The sequence below is a fragment of the Trichoderma gamsii genome, assembly GCF_001481775.2.
Source record: "Trichoderma gamsii strain T6085 chromosome Unknown Scaffold_27.2, whole genome shotgun sequence".
Taxonomy (NCBI): domain Eukaryota; kingdom Fungi; phylum Ascomycota; class Sordariomycetes; order Hypocreales; family Hypocreaceae; genus Trichoderma; species Trichoderma gamsii.
The window spans coordinates 39,182-58,283 of record NW_020171364.1 but is presented as its reverse complement, the minus strand read 5'-3'; the positions used below and the strand labels follow the sequence as shown (position 1 = coordinate 58,283).

Below are 19,102 nucleotides of genomic sequence, written 5' to 3'. Positions count from 1 at the left end.
ACATGAAAGCAAAGCCATCAATTTAATACCACTCTATTCCAAACAACGCTTAAGTTTTGTATCCTATTCCCCTTCTGACAAGCTGCATTAAAACCACCTCACCGAACACACCCCTCTCAGCAGCAAGGAGGTCAAAGAACATCTCTCCGGGCTCCGAAAGCAACTATTAAAAGCAAGACTTTGCAAGCAATTTCTTATTTAAAAACTCCCCTGCGACTCACATGCTTAGGCTCTCAATATTTTCACGCTTTTTCTGCCCCCTGTTATTCTCCGGCACAGAGCTCAGGGGCAAGCACCCCCCAAGCGTCATAGAGACACGGAATGTCACCCACCCATGTCAGAAAAAAAAATAGATAGCCCAGACTAATGAGCGACTATTTGCTAATAAGAAGAAAAAAAAAGAAACGAGAAAGCGCTAATGGGCTTACAAAATAGATTGCCTAATGAGGAAAAAAAGAAACAAAATGATTGGCTCTTGCAAGGCATGTGAGAAAACGAGAGTCGGATGGTGGACTGATTGTGCCTCTATTTGCTTCGGCTTCGGCCGTGTATTATGGGTTGTTTCTTCCAACGCATAATTCTGCAGTACAGTATAGTCGCAGTAGTATAATGCTATAGTATGCGCTTGGCTAATTTAGAAACACACATCAAATACGGCTTCAGAGCTCCAATCATCTCAGACCAAGTCATCGGCACACGTACCCAACGGGCCAAACCTCCAGCCGCATTTGCTCCTGTCGAATCAAACGCACTCATCCCCAAGCTGAACACGTAGGCAAATATTGGCATATTGAATGCTTGCTAGTTCCTTCAGTACAGCTAATATACCGGCTCCGAAAGAACGGGGGCCGTCCTTGCGGGCTTGGGTAGCCAAGCAGCCGCCACTTTCACATTCTCCTATTACTCCCAGCCGCCCGGCATTTTGTCCGTGTCCATCTACGAATCACATGCTGTTGCGTATTTGAGAAGAGATTAACGATTCTGAGACAAGACAGGGGGGCCCACAGTCCAGTAGGCCGCAATAGATGGTCCAGGCAATATACTGCCTTGTCTCGTTCTTATACATCAACACCCACCCCGGCGCCATCTCCATCCGTCATCTCGCCACAAACAACGCTATTCGTCATAAGCAAGTGGTTTATTGCATCGACTGAGGAAGCACTTGGCACCCTGTATTCGCATAGCACACGGGCTTCGATTCCGTTAGAGTGACACTCACTACTATTACCACTACTTCGGCACACATGCATGTTTCAGCTGCAGATCAAGGCAGCAGTGGTCCCAACACCACCTACGAGCCAATCTGCTTTCACCGATTCCAAAGTCATGCACAAGAAACAGCCATCGTAAAACACACAGAAGAGTGTCTTCATCCGGCATCCGCTCTTTCCGATGCAGAATACGAGTACGTTTGCCAGCTCCAAGGCACCGTACATGGTATTTTCCAAGCTTCTGATGGAGGATTCTATCCGAAAAGGCGGTGCACATCGGCTTTTTCTCCGGATGGCTGAGCTACAACACTGCGTAGAGGAATTGTGCCGTCCCGTAGCTCAGGTGGTAATGGTAATACAAGTGTGGAAAATAGCCGTGCTAGCCGTGGGCATCAATGGCTGGCTAAGCGCTCTGAGCTCTGTTCATTGGCATGCCAGTGGCAGCATGATGAAGAAAGCTTGACGGCGCATGTCTCGGTTGTCGCTGAAAACACTGGATTTGATAATCCTTGTCAGATGTCTCAATCCTGTCGACGTATGTTGGACGCATTTCTGCCAAGCGGGGGAGGCAAAAAGATAGGGAATCATACAGAAGTGTTATGTATCCTAGATACATGTACCCTATTGGCCATAGTCATGATCAACAGTAAATGATCCAGTAGAGTCGGGCATCTATTCCGACTCTATAATTCTCAGGCTTCCTCCCCAATACCAATTTGTAGTGTTAGGGTCAGCTTGTCGTGCTTGCTCAAAGGCTTCATATGTGGAAACCCGTAGCCGACGCAATGTAGCAGCTACATCCTTGGATTTGGACTTTATCTCATCTAAGAGTGCTGCGGCCTGAGGCGGTTGTATCCGTTGCGGCAAAGAAGCATAGAGCCAAACAGTGTGAAAAATGAGGCATTCGGATGGAGCACCAGCTTTCTGCTGAGTGAGGTTGACGGGACCTACACCCTCTTTCAAGCCACAATTAATTACCAGATAGTTGTATGATTTGACCACGTCGTTTGTCGATTCAGGATTGCCAGCCCATACCACGATATCACTGCTGCTGTCTTCTGGGCGATGAAGCACCCATTGGTCTTTCATATGATCTCTATCTGGACTCCTTGGTAACGGGTTATATGCGTCCCATGGCTGTACAGTCGGCAATGGGGATTTGAGTTGGCTCTTATTGGGGCAAGTCCAAAGATCTAACTGGGGCCTCGGTGATAGTGGCGCCTCTTCTACTGGACTGCCAAAGAAACTGTATTGGGTCTCGTCAAAGGTCATGAGATCCTCGGCCTCATCCATGCCCAAGGATTCTGGCTCCATTACTAAAGTCAAATTCTGAAGGCCGTGCACCAATCGCAGCGGCTTTCCAGGCCGAGACTCCTCGGCTTTGTTTGTTTCCGTCACATAGGACTCCTGTAAACCCAATTGTTGAAGAAAGGATATCAGTGTTTGGACGAGCGGGCCGAAAGAATGGCGGGGGGTGCAAGTCAATGTGAGAGACTCCAGCCGAGGATTCATGTCCGGGACAAAAGCCAGTGGGTAAGCAAGTTTAAGACGGGGATGGATTTGCATTTCTGCCAAGTATGTGCATTCATTGGAAGAGTACCTACTACATCGTAGGGTAGGAATATTCGTCACGAGCGAATGGTGTATCCTGAGGGACCGGAGATTGGAAGACCACACTGGGCGAAAAATGTGCGATAACCCTGAGAAGCCATCCAACTGGATTGCGTTGGATGGACACAACAGATGTCTTTTTGCTGGGCTCGGCGGGAACAAACGCACTGAATCGCAGTCAAAGTGCTCCAGCTGGCCATAGGACTCTCGCAGCATCCTTTCCATTGCAAATGCAGAGAACTGATTGCCCGACAGGTGCAGATGCGTGAGGCCTGAGCTTCGTATGTGATGTGCCGCGTCAGTGGCGTCGTGTCGAGACAGGAGACGTAAGACACCATCGGCTGTGTCTGAGCGCACAGGGACAGAGCCGTCTGACCGCGTTATTGCGTTGTTGGCCGTGTTGGAAGCGGTATATGGTGGAGTATCTGCCAGATACCTCTCGTCGGGAACAAACAGGACGCTTTGAGTTGTCTCGTGAAGCATGAAAAATTGACCATAGCCTCTTGTGACAACAGGAAGTCTCTGCAGAGCACCCTCCGTCTGAGCACGGGCATCTGATCGCAAATCAGTGTTTAGAAACATGGCGTTTAGTCCATGCTGAAAAGCGTCGTCAGTTAGCTTATTATTACTTAGATCTAGGCTCCATAAACGGTGCCCGAGGACAGCTGAAAAGCCGGCAAATGCTGTAGAGCTGATTCCTTGACGGCAAAGCTTGAGGATTCGTAAATCAGGCAAGCACACAGGCTCTAGTAACCGCGGAGTTACGCTGGCAATGCCAGAAACGTCCAAGAAGATCAGCCCACGGAGGGAGTAGTTCTTGATGAGTCCTATAGGTACTCCATTTGGACAATTTTTGACGCTCAACATGGACAGTTTCAACTGGCCATTGATGGCGTCGCTGCGCTGAAAGCGCAATTCCATATTAGGATTGTTATCAAGGAAAACGCTCTGCAGATTTGGTAAGAGCTCCAAGGCTCGAATAACGGCCTTTTCCGTGAGGCCGAGATATAAGCTGAAGTCTCCCGCCGCCGCTCTTGCATCTAGCACGCGGACCAATGCGCGAGTATGGGCTGAGAGCTTGTGCAACTTGAGATCTATGAAGTCGATCCACCAGGATATGACATCTGTCAAACAACCGTTAGCCCAGTATTTCTCCCCTTCCCTCTACTACCTCTGACTCCTCTACTTCTCTAGTTTTCTCACCCCACTTTCTCTCCTTTGTACACGACCCTCAAGTTTCGTTGCTTTCTTTACTCTTCCTCTCTCATTTGGAACATCTCCCTTGTTTCTAATACTGCGGATGCTGATGCCAGCGCCTGATAGACTCACCACTGTCTTCTCTCCATCCCAGCCACCCAGACGCCGCACGCGGGTCTCTCCATATCCGCGGCGCAAAGACGGACCAGAAGTGGCGGCTAACACGACACAGCGATGGATAGTCGGTGAAAGCAACGTATGGAGCTGCCAGCCGCAGCCAGTCGCCTCGGGAGGTGGCCTGCTGGTACGAAGGCAGGACGTCCACTTGCATGTTTCAGGCGAGCGGCACTCAACAAGATGCATCCGGCCGTTAGTTAGCCTGCCAGACTAGGCATGCGATATTGAATTGCTGCTGCGAGAATAAACTCAGCTTGGGGGGTATACGGAGCAGATGAGCCGCGGGCGACGAGGATGGAGTCGGAACGTGGCGCCGGCTCTGTGGTGGCTGTGGGCAGCGGCTTGTACCGATAGAGCTAGCTAGCCGCGGGAGCTACATGTGCCACTTTGCGAGCTGGGCACGGGACCCGAATCCAACAGGTACCCAGACATAGGAGAGCTTGTAGCCATTGGCATGTGGCTTATTATGCTATCAGAGTTGTGCTTGAAATGATTCCCCCTGCATATTATTTTGTTTATTCTAAGGGTATACAAAGTAACAATTCTTATAACTCTAGTGTCGTTATACCTGGGTATGTTTGTGCGTGTTTTTATTTTACATCTCTATTTTCGCTCCAAGGCAGTGACGCCGTCATCGGTTTCCAGGTCGGGGAAGTGGGGTCTAAAATCGGGAAGTGGCGACTCGGTCTCGGGTGTAAGGTCGTGCCTGCCACGGTCAAGGATTGGAATTGGGACATGCATCTCATTCTCATCGCAGCAGGCAGGAGCGGTGGAGCTGCACATGCCTTAATAACGCTGCTATGGAGCAGTGTACCTGCGAGTACGGCCATTTTAGAGCGTTGATACTTGATTTTCTTTGTATCTGCTAGATATACTACTCTGGACCGCGTGTGTAGCATGTGCCCTTGATGCGTGTGCTCTTTCCATCTCATACAACAGACCCAGACACGTGCATCTCGTCCATATCTGGTAAGACCCTACATACCCTACACGGAGCATTTATACCCATTCTTAATACCAGTCCCATACATCAGGTCGGCACTTGCAAAATGTCAGCATCTGAAAAGCTGATCGACTTCGCACATGCAACAGAAGAATGCTAGAAATGCTGGCAACGCCAAATTGGCATCCATGCAGCTTGCAGGCTGCAACTTGCAGCAGTTAAGGCTGCTAGCGCGAGCTGCAGTCAGCGCCCAGCGCCAAGTCGAATGTGCTGGCTCTCGGCGTGAAAAAATATTAATGAATGCATGTGCTGTAAATAGGTGGACTGAGATGGCATGCCTTAACAGCCGGAGCCCAGCAGGGCTAAAGCAGCCATATGGGGTAGCACCATCTATCTGCCCTGTTCCTACTTGTACATGTGCTGTGTTACTCGACATACATGGCTTGAATAGGGCTCAGCTGCCGAATACACATGGCAGCGATGCCCATCACGGTATCTTGTGCCTTGGTACCCAACAGTACTGTAGCTGTTCTAATGCCTATCCTCCACAAGTACAATATTCCATCCCAGCCAATCAACCCATCATCTATTTCGCCTGGATGCAGGTGATGCTGCTGCTGCCGTAACCTCAGCCCATTATCCCGAGACCCATGCAAATATTGGAGCGCCACAGCGCCAGCAGCGGTGCCTGGCGAGTGCTAAAACGGCAAAGCGAAAGCTTGTACAAAGCATCAAACACGGATGGCGCTTTCAACCTCACCGCACAACCGTCACCGACGGCCGGAGGGAGGCGTTGCTTTTTCCTGCATTTGCTTTTTTTTTTCTTACTGAAGCTCGCAATGTATGGACAACTAGCACACGTAGGATGCATGTATCCAGACTAAACTAGCCAGCAGAGCGCATCGATGAGCTGTAAGGCAGAATTTTAAACCCTCTCCATCCTAGTGCCATGTAGCAATCCGATGTTTTAAATGATATACTACCAATTGGCAGCTGAGACATGCTATCAGCCTCACTTGACAGAGTTTATGTGCCTTCACCGCTCCAGGATTTCGGCTACGGCGCCATCATAGCCGCTCCCAGCCTATCAATACGTCTATCCTGCCTCTATCTACCCAATGACGAGGTCCGGTCCTATCCGATGCACGCACGAGCAAGGCATATGGACCAGATTTAGTCAATTACGTATATTTCAGCTTCCAACTTGGTACTGACACCTCCGATATGCATCAAACAGGCCGGCAGCAAGCCTGTCTCGTCCATGTTCCTTCCATGTGCGTTTGCGTGTTCATACATGCGTCCTGCTAACACATACGGGGGTTGGTTAGACTGGACTCGGACGAGCCAAGCGTCATGCCAACCCATCAGCTCGACGGCACGGAACGGTTCCGGGCATTCCATACCCTGAAGCTAAATCTGCTAAGACAGCCATGTCATACAACTCATACGTCCCCAGCCGCTGCTGAGCCCGACCGGTGAAGGTGAACTCGGCCCACGATGCCCATCAAGTCAACTAACTACGACGACGGATCGCCCATATTGAAGTGGCGCGCTAACAAGAGAAATTGAGCAATCCAGCTCTCAGCCAGACAGCCACCTCCTTGGCGCTCTTGGCCAACATGTCATCAACGGTACTAACAGTGTCACGTAACACAGACAATGCCAAACACGGTGAGAAAAAGAAAAGAAAATTGACCCGACAGCTTGGCTTGGGAGCGTGCCGCTACCTTGTTTTCCCGCCATCGCACAGATCAATGACCAGCACGGCCTTTGACGCTCAAGTTACGATATTCTAACCTATTTAGACAATTCCAAGACACTTGTCGCTCGTTGGTTCTTCTAATTCCTAGCCTCTTGGCTGGTTGGCTCGTACGCAGTAGATACGGCTCTAAATACCTCTTACTTGTAGTACCGGCACTCATATGCATGTGTACACTTGCATAAGGAACACGTACACGTGAAACGGCCATGCAGAAACCCTGTTATCTGCAGCCTGTGTTGTGTCTGAGACTGTGTTCAGACAGGCCATGATTGCGTGCGCCTGCACATTGAGAAATCGCCTTTCCCAACGCGGGATAATAATCTGCTTCATGTTTTGCCCGCGGACAAACGCTTGGCCGTTGCACATTTTCTAGTACATACTATTTCATAAGCTAACACTGACACTGAGACCAAAAAAAGGGGGGACAGTTGTTCTGCAGTATTATTACGTTGGACGATCATCCTTCTTTTCGAAGTGTGCCTTTCTTTTTAACTTTTGACTGACGTCTGTACTAAAGCAGGTCTAAAAAACTAAACTCACTTACTATCTGCGTTGAAGTAGTGTAATTGACTTACTAATTTCTCTCCCTCTGCCACTACCACTGCTTCTCAATCTCAGCCCTTGAGATGGAACACGCTAGCCATCAGCCATCGGACTTTTGAGCGGCCGTGAGAGATGAAGTTGAAGCCTCTTTTTCAGCCTCTTTACTTGTAGTTCAGGCTAACATTATTGTACACGGAAGAGCGGTCCAGGGGGGGGGGGGGGCCTCACACGTGAAGTGTCATCGTAACCACATCACCAACGCTTTTCCATACCCATGCTTATACAAATATGCTCACATTGACACGTTCACACTTATAATAGAAAACGTGGTGAAATTACACGCATCCACTCTCAACTTTTCACAAGCCCAAATCGAAGGGGAATATCGCGTCACTCAATAGTTGAACACTATAATAGCGAATCTTCCCTTTTCCCCAGTCCTCTCCGTATAATCAGGGTCCCATCTTCCTCCACTCCTTGCATTAAATTCTTCTCCAAGACAATTCACATGTGCGCACAAGCTGCCCAACACACTTGCACACCTCTCATTCGCTCAAATTCACACGTTTTCACTCTTCCCACTCCCCATCTCCACCTCTTTTCTCCCCCTTTGATCTATCTCTCTTCTGAGGCGACTACTCCTACCGCAACTGGGCACTTCGACTATAGCCACTGCGCCCCTTCTCATCAAAACTTGTGTGTACATGTCATATCCCTAGCAAAGATAATAGTAGACGCCAAGGAAATGGTTGTTATTACCACCTCATATGGCTACCTGAGCAGATCTAAGACAAGAGCTCACATCCCCGCTCTTCTTTTTACACCGTACAGAAACAAGTAATATGTTTAAAAAAAAAAAAAAAAAAAGAGAGAGACCCTTGCAAAAATTGATTCAAGGATCTGCGCGTAGCTTCAAAAAAAAACCCCTGCCAGCCTTTCCTGCCACTAATGCATATGTACATGTACCTTCGCCAAAGCAAGCCGATCTCATAAAAACACAGCACAGCAACCGGTGAAGCCTTAGTTGCGTTAGTAGCGTGGTATCATTCCGCCCAGCCCAAGAAAAGCCCAAAGTGTTCTTCGATTGAGTTTTCTTTTCCTGCAAGTCGCAGACATTTCGACGCGGTTACCTGCTTTCTCACCGGTCGCCGAGAGCCCCGTGATTTCTCGTGCTCGCCCCAATCCTGTTTAGCTTCGCGTTGAAATGTCTCTATTTTTGTCTTTTTCGCCCCCCCTTTCTTTCCTCTCAGTGGTTCAGTCGCCTATACTATTCCTAATCCTCTACCGTTTTGCCTTCCAGCCGCGAGCTCGGAGGCTGGGGAGCCCAACTTCCGGCCCCCTCCATTTATCCTCCTCTCTCTGCTCAAGGGCTAGCCAACCAGACGCAGCTATCCGTAGACTTGCATGCATCAATTAATACATTTGGCTACTAAACAGTGGCCAAAGGGCCGTTGAGAGAAGCGGTGAGCGTGGTTTCCAAGAAAAAGAGACACCAGAGCAAAAAGGAACCACCTTATGGAGCCAAACTTCTTATTCATCACAATAATACTATATTATACATTTATCAAGTGTATATGCTAAATACACGCCGATAATTTTTGGATGCTGCTAAGTCATCTATCTTGACAGTTTCCGTAATAACCCCATACCGTCTCGTGTATCCTTTGGTATCAGTAAAAAAAAACATCAAACGCGTATCTCCCGATCATAGTAAATAAAACTGGAAAATAGTCGACTAGGTCCTTCGTCCAGCCGACGGGAAAGGGGATAATGGCAATATAATGAAAAAGAAAATAGTCGGGGTCCAGTGGCAAATTCCACAGGGGGTGTTAACTTGAGTAATGGCAAAGACCGAAATGAAACGAAAACGAAAAAGAGAGTAAAGAAGAAAAGGAAAGCCAAGCCAGTCAACCATATACGTATCCATTCACTCCCACCTGGGATATCAAGATTATAAAGATCCACAGTAAAAGGCGCCGATGTCCTTCTCTATTCCCCTGTATGTCCTCCTCTCCCACCATTGGTTCGAGTATGATAAAGAAAATTAGTGAGAAAAATAGTTTCCCAGTAGATGCCATGTTAAACGATATTGCTTTTGGGTTTGTTTTTGCCTTTTTTGTAAATGTTGCCGCCTAAGGGTGTGTGTGGCCGGTGTTGAGATAGACAAAGAAAAGATGTTTGCTGGAGCCGTAGCCGCCAGACGGGTGTGTCGCAATTAGGAAAGACCAATTCTATTGGTCTCTCGGGTGGCAGAGACTGTGATATCCACTGCATGAAAAAGAAGACATATGAAAAAGAAAAATTGATGTGCTGTTACCCGATGACAAGCCCGCTATCGCTCCCGACGCATCGGCGTCTATCGGGTGTGGCTTGCCCCACAGGGCAGGCGGATAGATGAGATTGCATGGGACAGGCTCAAAGCAAGGTATCGCCTGAATCCATGTCTAGAGCAAGCAGGGATGATGGGCCATGTCCCTAGTAACTGCCGGCACGCTTCTCAGCTGGCATTCCAGCTACGGGTAGTCTTGACTTGGGAGGTGCTCGCCTCTTGCGGCTTCGCTCTTCTTGCTCAATGACCGGGACCGCAGCGGCGATGAACTCGACTCCGCGGTTGCGGCTGTTGGGGCGGGCATGTAGTTTGCGGTGATTGTTCAAGTTGTCTTGACGATTGAACTGGTCTTTTCCACAAAACTCGCAAGAAAATCGGTTGGGACCTTCTCCATGGAATCTAATGAATAGATTAGTATTTTGATACAGCATGCTCTCTCGTGACGTAGACTGTACTTACGTTTGCTTGTGACGCTTTAGATGCTCATTTCTTCGGAATGCTTTATGGCAGTTAGGGTAATCACACTTGCACATTGCCTTTCGTACAACGTCGTATGAGCCGGGGTCATTCTTTTCAGGCACTACCTTCCTTTCTATCCGAATCGTCTCCTGAAGATGAGCCGACTTGGTCATGACGGCGGCATTCCAAGCCGGGCCTCTTTGACTTGCCAACCTATGCGGCGACTGAGAATGTGGGTGGTAGTTGTTGTTGTACCTTTGACCCATCGGCGATTCTGAGTATCGCTGATGAAGGTTCAAGGGCTCGACATGCTGCGGCGACTGTTGCTTTGGTCTGAAGAAGATGGGACTGTCACTGTTGCACCATGTAGTGCCATTACTCTCCACAATCTCTGAGGGAGAGACGCTGTGAGTAGGTGTCATGATGTTGTAGGATGTTGATGGCAAAGATGCTTCAGTGTAGGCATGGACTGGGCCTGAGGGGGAAATGGAACCCATAGAGTGTGAGTTGATGCTGTTCACGTCGAGTATGTATTCGTGGGACATAAAGCCGTGCATTTTTCTGTGAGGTGTGGAAGGAGAAAGAGTTCCGTCCGAGGAAGAGAAAGACATACACTCGTGCTCCGCTTTCACGGGATGCACGGGGTACAAGTACTTAGGCATCACTACCGCAGGCGGTGTGGGTGTACTTGCATACTGATAAGGGTCGTCAAAGTCCATTCTGATCTCGTTAGATGTAGAACGACGAGAAATGGGGGTGAAGACCTCGTACGGAGGAGATGAATTAGAAGAAACTGAAGAAAGGATGGCGCTTTGCGGACATTGTAAGGTCACATAAGGGCTGGGCCCCTCAAACTCGTATTGGTATTGCCCTTGGGGTGGCATCTTGGATTATGGTCTTTGAGGCCTCGGAGAGAGGGGGGGCGGGGGGCTGTAAATGAGGGAATGAGTGGCGAAGTCTGCTTGAAAATGATGTAAAAACACGATTCAATCGGTAATGTCGTGTTGTTAAAATTGATGGTGATGATGATAATATTGATGATAAAGATTAAGGATAATCGCAGAGGGTTGAGTATTGAAGGAGCGTAAGTTAGGATCCCTTCAATATGGAGGTAGTACTCCAAGCAAAGCAGAACGGTCAAGTCAGGAAGAAAGACTGATCATGCAGAAACTTGGGGGCTGAATGGGGATCTGGCGGGAATGTGTTTGTTATTTACGAGGGCGGACAGAGTGAAGATATACAAGAACTTGGATTGGAATGGTCCCTGGATATGCCATTAGCGGCCTGAGACAAGCCGACCTGCAGATCAGTCCTCAGAGAGCAAGAGCCTTTGGCAGATAGTGACATAGTGACACCGAGATAGAAGAAAAAAAATTGTGGATGCGGTATGGGTGTTCACCAGAGTCAAGGAGAGCTCGATAGATCTCGATAAAGTCCGATCTGAAGGGGTGTGTGTCCAAGACCATAGCAAGCGAGGGTGAATACGGACGGACTAATATCGCCGGCGTATATTATGGTCTGTCCTGTTTTGGGCATCTCAACTCTTATCCGTTTAGGCTCGGGGCGTGTCAAGGGATAGATGGAGAAGGGGGGAGTTCAATTTGCGCCCTGTCTTCTCACTTTCGAATCACTCACTCACTCGTGCTAAGCGGCGTCTAGATGGTAAGCGATATGTGCTAGTAACATTGCGTCTCCATGTACGTAGCATGTGTGGATGGCCACTCTCACTGCTTGCCACGCAGACACCCGCGTGATAGCGCATCTCCTAAACGATCATGGCCTTGCTTGTGGGGATCTACCGCTTGGCAGGGTGCCTGGCACGGCTGTTGGAGGCAAATAAAGGTGGTTAGAGACAGGCTGGGCCAAGCAGACAAATGTGCCGCGCAACAGACAGAACAGGGGGATAATACTAAATGCATATGTGCGCATGAGATCCATGTATGCGCCATTGGTGTAAGAGCATGAGTCCAGCTATGAAATACAATAGCGATCAAGGGCCCAGCAAATACTACTTGCCAACCAGCCTTTCATGCACTTGCATGCACTTGCATGCACTTGCATGCGACCTGAAGACAGGGATAGAGGGCAGCGGACCTACTCTGTACGGATCACGACTATGCCGGACAAAATCCCCGGGCATCGGCCCAAGACTAACAAGCCAGCTCGCGCAAAAGCAATAAAGGGCACGCCCACACATGTCTCCTGTCACTTTTCGAGGCGGTGTCGCCAAGGCAGGTCGCGGCGAGCAGTCCGCTGCTAGGCGTACATCCATCCATCCCTTCCTGATTAGGCCATCTCATGCTTTGCCATGAGTGGGCCCCCGATCGGATGTGCCCGGTTGGCCAGGGTCTCTCCGCGTGATCCGATGCCATTGGTACGTTGGTCCATATTAGCGGGCGGATCTCAGCTAGGCTGTCCTTGTATTGCTCCATCGTCTGTGCTGTGTATGCTTGGTGCTCCGTATATCTCTGGACAATTAATATGCAGCTAGATGCCATACTTGGATCAGGCAAGGTCAAACTGTAGCCTTATCAGGCATTGGTTGTCATCAGTGTATGGATAACCAGGGCCTTGCCTGCGATACACCGTGTAAAACCCACATGGTCAAAGGAGGCTTATCTCCGCTGAGGCCGCGGGGCATAAGGTCGACTTTTGTCTCGCTATTGTGTCAACTCCAGAGTCCCCCCGATCATCTCTCGATAGTCATCTCATACATAGACATGTCTCCGCTTTGTAATGGTCTCTCAAGTGGAACGAAAAGGCACGTTTGGAATGTGGACACAACCAGGCCACTAATTCATCTGCTTAAACAACGTCTGGAGGTGAAACACCCACCTTGGCGGTTCAAGGCGAAAGAAAAGGCCCAATTTAGTTCAACAGCTGTTAAAGTTCAAGTCAGTCTTGATGGCTAAAACATGCGAGACGTAGACTAGATAGCGTACCTAAGTAAAGGGAATGGTACCGGTCCCTTTCTGGCAACCGTGGAGAAACAGCAAGCGGGAGGGGAAGACGGCTTCCAGCGCGATTCCCACTTGGCAGCATCTGCTATTGCCACCAGACAGGCGAGTGGCAACAGTTTAGATTGATGACTGTCACGATACAGGCCATCAAACAGCCGTGTCAGAAAAATCCAATCCTAAGGCTGGAAGCCGGGGGCAACAATTCAACGAGGCAATGCCAAACAGCCATGCCGCATCGAGTCCAGAACTGTCTCGCTCCGTCGTGGTCAAAAGGCTGGAAAGCGTGTGGCAGAATCAAATCAGGGACAACAGCAAAGGATGGCATATGGAGTCGAGTTGACGCTCGCTCATACAAAGTCTCACAAAACCCAACCCTCTTCATGAGGGCAAGCCAAAAGGCCAGCTTTGGCGACCTAGAGTCAGGCAATAACCCGCTCCAGAAGCCGTCTTCTGTCAGGCACTACAAGCCGCCTCAGCACTAGCTCTCCCTCCACTTGGACGATCGATTCGCCCGCCAGTATGAGGATGGGCGCCCACTAGTGATAGAGTTCACGGGTCCCTGAGGCTGGCTGCACTTAGTTTTTGACGGACCATGTCCTAAGACCGTTGTAGTAGTCAGGGACAGCTCACTTGTTCCCGGCGGTGGTCCCCGGATTCCTGCTGCATGTGCTCAGCGGTGGTCTGCTCTCTGTGGCGTCTGTTACTGCTGCGTGCCATTGATTGACACATGAAGGTGATTCAGAATGGCTTCTTCCCCAGGCAAAACGATGAGCGGGGCATTTATGGTGGATATGTGTTTATCGGATATGTGGGTATCCACAATCGATAAGTTGGCAGGTACTATAGGTACCTGGCCATTGTACATCTGCAGTGTTCACTTCTGCCAATCCACATCCGCCCTACATCTGATATCTCGGCTGTGAATTAGCATCAATATTGACTACGGAGCGAATGCGCAGAGACAGTTGATGCGCGCGCTCAAAGACCCATATTCGCAGGCTAATGCAGATAGAGTCTCTCGCAACACGCCGGACACAAAAGAGGATCGACCGCCTACCCCAGCCAACGTCCAAGGGAAGTGAACACGAATCAGAGCTTCGTTGACGCTGATTCGCCATGCTGCCTATCCCTGGCCAATATGATGAGTAGCGTAATGCTTTATGTTTGACATCCGCCTAGAAACAAAAGTCAGAGCGCGCCATTTAATGAAAGATGCAACTTCACTAACACGCAGGGGCAGATGCAGGGAAGCCCGCCCCGTCCTTTTTAGTGGATGACCAGCGCATAACGCCGTTTTCTCCAGCTCCGGCCTTCATAAAACATTGTCTAATAAGGGAAGAGAGATTCAGTCTAATGATTCGGAATCATCCGCTGTTCCTTATGCACAACACTCGTCGTTGCTCGGCGTCTCATGGAAGTCGTGTCAGCCACGTGTTTTCTCGAGGAACAACATGGGCAGCACAATAACGCCAGTTTCACCATCAGCTCAATTGTGCTGGGCATTCACTTGGCTTGTTGTCATTATCGCGTCTCCCTTCCAAAGAATTCCATAGCCGATAGCTTTCTCCAGGTTAGTATATGGCCCCTACTTGCCATGGCTGCCGCTCACCAGATTGGTTACAGCACTTGCGCTATCACGTTTCATCCCACTGACATCAATGTTGGTTTCTCCCCAAGCAAGCAAACTTGCAATTGTGCCGTTCAACGATTCTAGAGGCGTGGGCCTTGAACGGTAGCTCGATGCTGGCCAAATGCTATCTCTGTTCCCTTCGCAATATTACCTCTACTTCCTAGTGTCTAGTACGCTCCCGCTATGCTCGCTCCTACATCGCGCCGTCTGATCGCTTGTCAACTCGATTAGCGTAAACTATAAAGGAACATCAAACTGTCGAGTTTCTCTAGCTAGAGAAGGCCTAGCAGACGCAGTAGTCAATACGCGGCAAGTGTATCTGGGGCCGAGTGCAACTGAGGGCTTCGCTTTGGTAGGAGTTCTCGGCGACTTGGATGCTGTTAACAGCTATTGATGGCAGATAACGACTCCAGCCCTTCTTAGAGCACACCAAGTTCAAAACTAGTCAAATTGCGGCGCCACTCTAGAGCTTTCGTATACAGCAGTCCGCCGTGCCGTGTGCTTTTAGGCTGGCTCAAACACTAAGATTGTGTTTATACGGCCTCCTCTATCAAACTTTGTCGAATAAAAAGCCATTGCTCGCCGGGCCATATCAGTGGCACAGATTCGAGCCAGGTCTGAAGCAGTATTAGGCTCTACTAAGTAGTAGTAGCAATGCCAATGCGGGTATCTTCCGCGGATACATTTGTAGCCAAGTTGTTTGATTGCGCGGCGGTTGATTTCGGTATACTCCGCGCCGAAAAAACTGCTATTACATGACCCCAACATAGCGTCACCAAGGCATTGAAGTCAGATTTCTATCAAGGCTTCATCCATATCAAAATGAGTGACTTGCCAAGGAAAGGCGTATTCCCGTCATTCCCGCTCCATCGCTCGACCAACGACAAACTAGCTATCAAGCACCGACCATGGGGAACGCTTCATCGGGTGTGTCACGTCACATCGTTTGGTACTACCTACTTTTAACAGTCCGATATTTCTAGTACACCCAACCCCAACATTAGATCTATGTGCTACAGTCGGGTAATGCGCTCTGGTAACACGGCATCACTGGTGAACCAACCCGTCAGTTCTTGTTATTTAAAGATAGTCGACAGCCGCCATCACATCGTGACGTTGGGCGCAAGCATGTCTCAGTTCATACAGCATCAGTGTGACAGCCAAGACCGCATTCACATATTCAGTCACGCGTCTCCAGGTGGCGGCTCATGTGCGTTGTGTTTCCATTTGAGTAACCACAAAGGAGAGAAGAGAATATGAGCTGTAACATGCACCTCTATAAAACCGGCTCTCATCTCAGCGACGGAGCTCGGCCGAGTGGGTAGCTAAATAATCGACTTGTCATATTCCTAGCTTTACGCATGGATCGACACTAGGTTGGGAGATGAACGTGGACCTGTGTGGGCAGCCATCTTATTGGTGTCGGCAGCCATATCTCTTCTCCCGCGCGAGATATTGGTCCCGAATCAAATCTCCTCATTTCAAAATTAGAGACACTGACTCGACGATGCTCAGATAAGCCCCATGCCAATAATCAGGCCATATTCAGCTGTCTTTTCCCACTTCGCATTCAAAGTGTGGCTGCATACCCTGCAGCTTACTTTCAGCCTCAAGATTCGGATAGCTCTGGTTCCGGCCAAATGCCTTCTTTTTCCTATGCTTTCCTTTATGTTTTCCCCCCAGCTAGGCCTCGTATTGCGGCGGCGACCATCGTCCCATCGTCTTCTTGTTTTGTTTGTTCCTCGCTTTTATTACCTGTTTGGGTATGTCACTACATCTCCCTCTCCGCGAGACCGGATTTAGAAACGATGACCATGCTGCATGTAAGTAGGCTTGGCATGCTGCATGCTGCATGGTGATAATCTTGGTCTCTGGTTCAGCTGGTCAGGGAATCAGTCGAGGCAACCAAGATTCTACTCATGTTCAGAGCGAAATACTACATATGATGCATCATATCGAGCTAGTGCGTATCGACCGATTCGGATATAGCTAATCAGAACAGGCTGTCAGTAGAGCAAATCACATCACAGCCGGACAGTGCTTGCGTGGTCCTTCAGTTGTTAGTGTGTATACACTATTGGGCATGCATGTCTCTTGCTGTCTGTTGGCTGAAAACGTGTCGGCCGATGGGTGGTGTCTGCTGAAACCGGACGAATTATGCTGATATACAGAGTACAAGGGTATAGGCGTTCTCGATAGGTCTGGGTGTATATCAATTTACCTCAAAATTATTCTCGGCTGCCTCGCCAAGATGATGTTCACGCCATCAGAGGCCAGAGCTGCTTCGTTGGCGGGCGTGTGTGATTAGAGTTGGTAGCTACGCACTTCATTCTGGTCTGCCCGGCCCGCTCCCATTACCTTGAGAATTCGGGAACGCACTCATACTTCCGGGATCTCCCTCAGGGCAGTGCGGCGGAAATAATCAAGCTATGAAACGAGTTGGTTCGCCATCGACATGACTTACACTCCATCCCACCCACCACGATTTGCCCCAGGCACATTCCCAGGATCTGGTTGTGCACCAATGCGCCATCCGTCCGGTCCGTCCCTCTTCGCACGGCTGTACTCGCTGTCACTCTCGGGTAGCTGGCAATGACCACCTTGATGGACCCTGATGATCATTGGCCGTACCAACGCCAGTGCCATAGCTACGTCTATATGGGCTGCTCAGCCTCTCAGTTTCAGATTCTTGAAGAAAGGCAAGCTAGGATTGTCTCGTTCGCTGGCCATACTTTTGGAATGCCCTTTTTTCGGAGTCTCAGCTGGCACTATCTGCTTAAATTTGCCCGTTCGTGCAGAATCAACCCCAAAGTCTCAGCCGCTTCAGCGCGCCCTGAGAAAGTGGGGGCATCTTCTCCTATTGGCACAGTCGTACTCTTGCGACTGGTTGGGTGGTGACTGAGGCGCTTCCTAGTGAAGCGAGTGGAGCGATAGTCGAGTACCAAGAGCAGATGTATATCATGCCGCACTACTTGGACTAATTCAGCTACCTCGGCCAGAGCATTTGCGCGATTGCGCTTAGACGTGTCCAAGCACGTCCCGATCACCACAAGTTTTGACGTCTCCCTACGATCGTAGCCGTCTGTCAGTGCTACCCCATGCTCGGTATCGAGCGGCCCACGCTACTAGGGGTCTAGCCGAGTGCTGTTGGCCGAGCATGCTTCTTGATACGTACTATCACTAGTAGTTTCAATGGCAGAGATGATACACCGAGACGTGCAAGACAACAGGTCAAAGCGCACTTGGAGGAGCTAGTGCAATGAAAATCTGGTCCAGGGACGATGGCAATAGGGACCAACGGGAGCCGACAACATGGTACTGGAATTACCATCTGGCCAGAGTACCATCTCCTCGGTATTGCATATAGAATATAGCCAGTACGTTTTCTCTCGTGTTGGCAGCAGAGATGTGGTGTGGCCGTAGCATGTCCATGCCATACCCTATGTAGATTGGGATGATAGCCGTCGGAATGCTATACGACATACGACCGACCCAACCACACGCCCAGTGATATCCAAATAACTATAAGTGCTTGGTCATATGATATATGACAGAGTTTAAGAACCGAATGCTCAGTTGTGGTAGCTGGGGGCCAACTCACTGCAGCTCAACTGGCAGGATGAGGTCGGCGATATCTCTATGCCCAGCTTGGCTGGTAATTTGTTGATTCAGGGGGAGGCTCTTAGCACGAGGCAGACGCATTGTTAGGTGTCTGCAGAGGGAGGAATCAGCCCCAGGGAAGAATCCGCGGGGGCGCATACCAGGAAACTGGTTCGCGCTGTCACTGGCGATAGCCTCTGCATGTCTGGCCTCCTTTCTTCGATCGAGATGCGCAGAAGAGCTCTATAAAGTGGGGGAAGAAAATCAGGTCATCTTCGTATTACGCAGAGACATGGGCAAAGATATTGTTTCAGCTCAGGTCGGATTTATCAGCGAGACCTTGATGATGGTATCTGGTGGTCTTCGCTTAGGTGCGTGTATGTATCCCTTGAGCGGACGTCATTGCGGGTTTCTCTGTCTCTGAAGTTTTGTCCATTTGGCCGTAACCCGGGTGGGAAAAAGCTATTTGTAAAGATTCAAGTCACAAGGTGATATGGCGCATGCTAATCCGCCGAGATTTGAAGGGTTCCAATGACAAATGAAGCTACCCGAGGTGGATTGTTTGTCCAGAGCGGCCTGGCCTGGCGCAGCTGGTTTCCTTACAGCTCGATTGCCACGCAGAGAGTGTGTGTAGTAGGTGGCAAGTGCAAATAAAGCAAGGAAAAGAAAAAGAAAAGAAG

At 49.6% G+C, this 19,102-nt stretch overlaps 2 protein-coding genes across 2 annotated transcripts; both read right to left on the bottom strand.

Moving 5' to 3' along the window:
• Positions 1-1,883: 1,883 nt before the first annotated feature.
• On the bottom strand, positions 1,884-4,350 carry TGAM01_v207324 (hypothetical protein; the record flags this gene model as incomplete). Its single annotated transcript, XM_018807598.1, has 3 exons — positions 1,884-2,618; positions 2,991-3,946; positions 4,152-4,350. The coding sequence occupies 3 exons, from the start codon at positions 4,348-4,350 to the stop codon at positions 1,884-1,886; spliced, it is 1,890 nt and encodes a 629-aa protein (XP_018659242.1).
• A 5,569-nt stretch (positions 4,351-9,919) lies between these two features.
• On the bottom strand, positions 9,920-11,116 carry TGAM01_v207323 (hypothetical protein; the record flags this gene model as incomplete). The annotated part of the gene is made up of 2 exons (XM_018807599.2): positions 9,920-10,172; positions 10,233-11,116. 2 exons carry the CDS (start codon positions 11,114-11,116, stop codon positions 9,920-9,922), a joined length of 1,137 nt encoding a protein of 378 aa, XP_018659243.2.
• Positions 11,117-19,102: the final 7,986 nt, after the last annotated feature.